The 8,116-nt window shown below is 29.6% G+C and overlaps 1 protein-coding gene across 6 annotated transcripts in view; it reads right to left on the bottom strand.

The window, feature by feature from the left end:
- Window positions 1–8,116, bottom strand: part of LOC107444591 (uncharacterized) — a 73,052-nt gene that overhangs the window by 50,333 nt on the left and 14,603 nt on the right. For all 6 annotated transcript variants that reach the window (XR_006224950.2, XM_043040411.2, XM_071185460.1 and 3 more), the window contains exons 10-13: window positions 5,423–5,577; window positions 5,218–5,340; window positions 3,121–3,272; window positions 1,569–1,719 (exon numbers count right to left, since the gene is read on the bottom strand). Coding sequence is in view for 5 of the 6 variants with exons in the window: in XM_043040411.2 (XP_042896345.1) it covers window positions 1,569–1,719; window positions 3,121–3,272; window positions 5,218–5,340; window positions 5,423–5,577 (581 nt within the window). In the remaining variant the exon portion in view is untranslated. The remainder of the gene's footprint in view (window positions 1–1,568; window positions 1,720–3,120; window positions 3,273–5,217; window positions 5,341–5,422; window positions 5,578–8,116) is intronic.

The following is an 8,116-nucleotide window of genomic DNA, read 5'->3' as shown; positions in this document are numbered from 1 at the left end:
TCACCATCTAAGAGAGAAATGTAGACACTTTGAATCTGTTGTATGATAATAATAATAAAGGAAAAAATGGACCTTTTTTTTAAGTTAACTCCTAACATCTGCTGACAATTTTTAACTATTTGGAGAAAGTTTATCACAATTAAAAAACAATTAAAAATTAAAATATTACTTTTAAGATTTTTTAAATATTATTTTTAAGATTTCATTTGAATACAATTTATTTTGTTAATCATGTTTAATTAATCATGTTTAAAAATATTGAAAGCAAACAAAAAAAATTTCTATTAAATGATACATTAAACAACAATAAACAAATTTAAAGTTTTATTTTCTGATTTTAAAAAAATAAGCTATAACTTTTTATCTATGCTTTTTATAATTTTAAGATTAATTTGTTTTTGAAACTATAAAGTTAAAATGTATCTAAAAATGCATTATTTATCTAAATATTTGAAAAAAGGGACAAGTAACTGATACTCTTTATAATTATACGTAATTTTAATTTCACTTTCCATTAATCGTATTGAAAAAACATGGAAGACCATTAAATATTTATTCCAGTTTAATTTTATTACAGGTAAAAGTCAGGTGAAATTTCAGTGCTTATTTATACAACACTATTTAATAAATAAAAATATTTTCACAGTAAAATTTATGAGCACTAAATGAAAAAACCCGATTTTCGCCGGGTTTTTTCAAATAAAACCCAATTTTCGCCAGGTTTTTTTCAATAAAACCCAGGCGGGTTGGGGTTTTTCAAAAATCCCCGGGTTTTTTCAAACCCTGGTGTGAACCCTATAAATATGCAGTCTATATACATTCCATACATTTATACATTAAATAAAAACTGAGAGTTATTTTTTAAGTAGTGGCACCACCAGGAAACTAGAAAATAAAAGTGCAAGTGATTTTTTCAAATTGTTAACTGAAACTTTATAAATATTCTAATAAAAAGCAGATAATTTTATCTTTCTAGTATCAAGCTTATTTAGAAAACTGTTTTTATTTGCCATATAAAAATGAAGGAGAGTGATTCGGAGTTACAAAACAAATGTTGCTACTTCTGTTCAGTAACCTCTTAGTAAATTCAATATTAAAATCTCCCAAACAATCTAGATCTCACATTAGTATGTCAATTCTGGCTATTTTTATAGATTTTTTAGTTGCAATAAATAATAATAGCTCAACAGCAGAAAATTTAATGCAATATCTGATGTTATTTCAGCAGTGCAGTATTTGTAGAAATAGCTTACAGAAAGAGGCTTCTCTACTTGTTTTGAAAAGTTGGTAGATTGATGGGACCAGAGCATATCATCTGAGAGAAAGTATATTGATAAAGAATGATTTATTTTTTGCAGTAATTATATTTTTTTATAATTTTTCTCTGGTTTTTTTATAGTATGTTCTTTATAGCTAATAACACTCTATACAAAATTAAATTTTACATTTTATTCAAAAACATAACCATTTTAGAATTTCATTTCTATACCTGAAATTCACAATGCAAGATAAAAATACTCATCTAAGAAATATAATAATATACTAATTGTATAGAATATTTTACTAACCAAAGAAAGTACAATATCTTCTCGGAATGGATCTATTGGAGGATTTGTTACTTGTGCAAAAAGCTGCTTAAAATAATCATAAACTAATGGGTGATATTGAGACAAACAAGCTGGTGGTGCATCATTACCCATAGATCCTAAAGCCTCTTTCCTATATGAGATAGAAAAAATATACCTCAGAATAAAGCTAATTTAATTATTGCTTTTATATTAATGTTAGATACTTAAAAAAATAAATGCATATCATTTTAATTTATTTTAACAATAGTTCTTAAATTACATCTGAGAGATGGCATGGTGGCTCAGGGGATAGAGCACTCCTAAATGAGGTGGCTCAAGTTTGAATCCCAGCGATAGCTGGTCAATTTGAACTCTGCACTGAGTACAGTGTTGATGTTAAATATTCTCAGTGGTAGACGGATCAGATCATGGGTTAGAGTCCCCTTGTCGTGAGGCTAACCGTGGGAGGCTTTTGTGGTTTTCTTCTCCCTCTAATGCAAATGCATGTTAGTTCTTCCAAAAAGTTCTCCATGACTGTGAAATTTCTCTCAGTACTTGATCCAGGAGTTTCCTTGTTTTCTGGATTGCGTTCAAAATTAAAAGTGGGAGACTTTCGTGGTTTTCCTCTCGATGTAATGCAAATTTATGTTAGTTTTTTCCAAAAAGTTCTCCATGAACGTGAAATTTCTCCCAGTACTTGATCCAGGAGTTTCCTTGTTTTCTGGATAGGGTTCAAAATTACAAGGTGACGGAGTTGAATATTGGTAGTCAGAAACCTTAAGTTGAGTCGGCTGCTTAACGATGGCTATAAAATAAAATTAAAAATTTGACAGGAGCATTTAGAAAATAAAAATGAACGTGATCCTACTAATGCTGCACAATAAATAAAACTTTTTTTTATAATTCAACTGCTATGCTCTTATCACAAATATGCAATCATTTATATAAAAAATTTACTAATAAAAATTTACCCCTTATGAAGATTTTCACAAACAATATTCCTTTAACAAAGTGAAATAAAAATAATTTATATCATTAACTATATATTATGAAATTTATGTGCTTAACTTTTAATAACGAGTGCACAATTACATAAATAGCCAGTTTTGATTTTTTATATATGTAATTAAGATTGACAAAAGTAACAGTTCCAACAATGTATCTTTCGTGAAGTTAATTTTTAGCAAAAAAACAAATATTTACTAATAAGAAGAATTTATATAGAAACCATATTTACTTCTACCAGAGAATATTTAAATAATTTATAATAACAGTTTTATTTCTGAGATATCTAAATATCATTTTAAGTTATAAGTGCAATAACTAAGAATTAAAATGTAGTTTTAAGAAAAGTTGTACAACAACTATTACATATTTCATTGATTCGTGTATTTTATTTAAATAATAAAAATTGCTGTGTTCCATGGACAAAATATTAAAAGCAGAGTGGTATGCAATTTTCTGCTCAGCAAAATCTTACCAAACCAAACTCAATTTATACCCTCACATAAAATTTGACATGAAAAGCTCTAAAACTAAATTTTAAAATTACCCGTTTTGTATCATAGGCAGTAATAATAAAGTCACAGCTTCGATTGTATAGCCAAAGAGAGGCAATCGTCGATCTTTCATGACATCAGACACAGGAAAACTCATCTTTCTCCCTCGTATTGGTGTAGCAGACTTTAGTTTTTCTAGAGTCACCTAAAAAGTAATAATAAAATAATAGAAAATTTAATTTCTGATATATTGCAACAAACTAATGTACTTGAAAGCTTCCAATCTAAAAATCTATGCTTAAATATTGCATACTACATTCACTTACATATTAAAACATTCAAAGACTTTATTGAAGATACATAAAGAACCACATTTCAAAATTAGATAAATCAATTGTTTTCAAATATGAAATTAAACGTTGTAAAGAATTGAAGAAAAGGTTAATTTCCTGCAATATATATGAATAAAGTTTAACAATGTGGTAAGAGAAATAATACCAAATAAACAGAGATATACTATAGTTTTGGTTTTAAAGTGAAAAACCTTCATCAGTGTTGAAGCACAGAACAAAGAGGATAGCACAAAGATGCAGAAGAAACATTTAAACAATTTCCGACAAGGAGAAAAGTGAGTTGATAATAAAGTTGGGAGAACAAGATAGTTAAACAAAAGAAAAACAAAAAAAAAGTGTGGTGGGGATTGTGTGAGAACCCTAAGAAATGCAAGATGGAGAAATTAAATGAAAATAGATTTCCAAATATTAGAGAAGAATGAGATACTAAAGGTCATCAATTGAATTATTAGGATTTTTCAAAGTCTGATATGATTCCCATAAATCTAGATCAATGGCTAAGAAGCAGTGTTTAATGATTTTAGCAGAGAAAACTGTCTGAGTTTAAGGATACATTTAGTTTGTTCGATAAACACACACTGATAAGAAATTTTCATAAATTTTCCTGCTAGGACTATCTTAGGTACTTTAAAGATTACAACACAATCATTCAACATAAAAATTTAATCTATCAACATAAAAGTTTTCTATTTCTGAGAATTACATATAAACACAAGAAAATTTCTCTAATGAAAAGCCTTTTCTTTAATTCCTTGTATGCTAAAATCAGAAATTCCCCTTATACAATAACATCAGATCAGTCAGTCTTTGCTTCTTCAGAAAGTGGGTGGCAATGTGAATAGACAACCACTAACCATCTTTTATGTTCACAATTAAAATTTTTATTGTTTTGTTTACTGTTGTTATTTTTATTATCAAAGATGCTTTAATCCCTTCCTTCTCGACCCCATGAAAATGATGGGGTGAGGTTTCGCCCTCTATTTCTCGCTTCCGTGAAATTTCTGGGCTGGAGTGTTCAGTAGTAATGTGCCAATAAGAAGGAAACTAATTCATTTCTTTTGCCTGGAAAACATTTTATTTCTCATTTTACACACCAGATGGCAGTACCAGTATATTTTTAAGGTAATAGTAGATAGTTAGTTTATTTTAAACTAGATGTCAGCACTAATCAAATAAGTGTATTTGGTAAAATAGGCACTTTTTTGAACGTTTTCGTGAAAATTAACCGATCGTTAAAGAGTTAATAAACTCCTAAACTATCTTATCAATATACTTAACAATAACCTTAAGTTTACAATGAAACATGTCACTTTTTTCTTGTTCCTAATAAGCGCACTATATTCTGTTTCAACAAATATGAAATATGTACAAAATGTTTAGCCTATCTTTAAAAAATTTATTGTCATAATTTTAGTAGCAATATTAAACAGGTTGCATTTGGGAACTAGCCTGATCAATCTCACAAAGCATACTGATTTTGACCTTGTAATTTTTAAATCTAACAATTTAATCATAACCTATTTGATTATAACATATTTTGTGATTAATACTTGTGGGTACTCTAATGAGATTTAAATGCGGGAGTGTTTTCAATAAAACTATGCAAATTTTGTCTCTGTTTCTATTAAGAACTAAATATTATTGAAATGAAATCTCACAGAATTTCCATTTCAATAAATAGCTTTATAAGAAACTGTAAAAGCATTTAATCGTCAAGTAAAAAAAATACGATTTTTTAAATAAAAAAATAGCAATACAAAACACAATTACAAAAGCTATCTATTAGCTAATTATTACCAGTTCTTCAAGCCATCGCTTTAAGGGTCTTTGATGTGCAATTTCAACTTTAACTTCATCGTCTCTTCTAAAAAGGTGTTCTTTAGTATCAACCAGAAGCATGCGCCCGGGTCGTAAGCGCCCCTTAAAAGTTATTTATATTTTAAATCACATATTTCAAAGCAAGTGGATAATGTGAGAAGAAAAACTGAATCTAAATTTATACCTTCAATTTGATATTTTCATTTTCAAAGTCTAACACACCAACTTCACTGGCCATAATAACATGATCATCATTTGTTATGTAATAACGGGATGGTCGCAAACCGTTTCTATCCAAAATAGCACCAACATATCGACCATCAGTAAATGTTACTAATGCTAAGAAAAAATTAAAAAATTCATAGAAAAATGTTTCATGAACTTCAATATTTAACAAATAATAGAATATCACTATCCATTGAATTACAAGGTACTCATGCTAATAAAATAAATTCAATAATTTTCATCAAACAAAATAATTCATTTTGAAATTTTGATACACACAAATTTCAAAAGTATACTTACAGGGTGCGTAGCCAAATTTTTCAACAAAAAATAAGCATCTTTTAAGCACTTTTCAAGCACTCAAAAAATATTTTTAAGCACTTTGAAAAATATCATATAGACATGGCTGGCAAGTTTTTAACAACTGATGGTCAAAGACGATGGAGCGTCACAAATAATGAAATTAACAAGAGAAATGAAATTTTCTATCGCTAATAGAGAAAAAAAATTGACAATGTTTAGTAGGTCCCCATAATCAGTAAAAATTCGAGAGATTTTTCGATTCCATTACAGAGGGAGGAAAATGAAGTCTCTTGCAAAATGCAGCAGCGTTGCACATGAGAGTCAAAAATCCTTACCACTGAATCCAGCTCAATATACGCAAGTGCAGACCTGCAAAGTATTTCATCAAACATGTAAGACAAATGGTGTTTTCATCAGTGGCGTACGCAGAATTTTTTCAAGGGGGTTGTTCATAATTTTCTGAAACTAATAAAAAAAATTCGAGTCTGTAATAAAGCACTATTATTTCCCTAATTTAGACAGCTAGACAATTTTGACTTTTTATTTAGCAACATTGTTTAGTTAAATTTTGATTTGATTTTTTAAGTTTAAGAACATAATGTAATATCTTCTCGCATGTAATATCTTCTGAAAAAAGTCCAATGTCATATGGGTGGGAAGTAACACTTTGAGGACCACTTTCACATTCATCAGATTTTGTTATGCTAGAAACGTTTTCTTCAACGGAAGTATCACATTTCTGTTCAACAGAAAAACTTACATTGGTACTAGATGCTGTCACCTCACTAATTTCAGGTCGTGATTTTTTCTCAAAATAATTAAAAATTGTTAAATTCTTGCGTTTTGACATCCTAAAGATCCAAGAACAGCAAATATATATATATATTGGCACAGAAATATCCGCTATGCTACGATCTCAAAGTTTCGAGCTGGAATGAATAACTTCAACGAGCACAGTATCTCCAATGGTATTGTTACTGATTTCTTCACTAGTCGAAATAGTGGCGACGACGGGTTCGGCGATTGAATGAACTTTTTGTTAAGACAAAACAAAACAGATTTAGCGACAAGCTCCGAAAGACAAGCGGCAGAGATAACTCTTAGTCTGACAAACTAACTCCATTGTACTCCGCTCCCCCTTTTATATAATTTTTCACCACATCTCCAAAATTCTCGAATTGTCTCAAAGACGACAGAACGTCTAGGATTCCAGAATCACAGCGTAAAGACCTCGCGAATGACAGCCAGTCTCGAAAACTATACTGGGAGGTCAGAACCAGTCCGTAACAGTATCATGTGAATTTGGTTTCAAAAGTACAACCCTATTATAGTAAATATTTTCAGAATTCTGAGAAATACCATGAGAAAAAAAAGCAGGCATAAGGCAAATAAAAAATAATAGCAGTCTATAAATAGCAGTCTAAAAATAATATAGTCTTAAAAAATAATAGCCCGCATACTTTCTACTAAAATTTTTATTTTTGCCATTTTGTCTGAGCTCAAGGGGGGTGTTTAAACCCCTCCCTTGCGTACGCCACTGGTTTCTTGTAGATTATTTTCAGTGGGACTGACTTTGTGATCGCCGTCGTCACCTCGTTCTGAACGTAATCTATTATTGAAAAGAATATAAAAAGAAGTGTTTCTTAATTAATTANAAGAAAAATATCACATTTCGGAAAAGGGAAAATTAAGCACTTTTTGAAAACACCCATGAAAAAAAGCACCTTCAAGGGTTTTTTAAAAAACGAAAATCGAAAATAAGCACCTTTAAGCACTTTTTAAAAACACTACGCACCCAGACTTAGACCAGGGATGGCAAATCTTTTTAACTTAGTGTGTTAGAATCTGATACCATGCCACATATTCATACTTTTGTTTTGGGAATAACAATAAAAAAAGATTAATGTAATTATATTTACGGTACTTTTAAGAAAAATAATAATAATAACATTGAAATTCATGTGACATAAAACTGGAAATTAATAACTTTTTCAGCACTGAAGCTTGTTTTCTAATTGTTGTATTGTGCTCGTACATGACAAATATTTGATACAAAGAATTTTTTATCTCAGCAATGTGTGCCATAAATGCCACACCCTAGACTTAAATCATGTCCACTTTTTAAGAGAAAAAAAGGCAAATCTCTGGACACCTCTGTCAATTCTGTCATCGATTGCTTATTCAATGCCACTGTACCAAGAGGAGATAGTGATTTTGCTATTTCTAACAGTGTAGTAAATTAACTACATATTTTTATAATTGTTTAAACTTGGCAAATGAATTGAATTCGAAATATGAATTTAAGTCACAGAAAGTCTTCATATCTGCTAATTAAGGCATTGCTAAATAA

This window comes from Parasteatoda tepidariorum, chromosome 9 (assembly GCF_043381705.1).
Source record: "Parasteatoda tepidariorum isolate YZ-2023 chromosome 9, CAS_Ptep_4.0, whole genome shotgun sequence".
Taxonomy (NCBI): Eukaryota; Metazoa; Arthropoda; class Arachnida; order Araneae; family Theridiidae; genus Parasteatoda; species Parasteatoda tepidariorum.
Note: the sequence above shows the minus strand (reverse complement) of the source record. Positions and strands in the feature narration are given on the sequence as shown.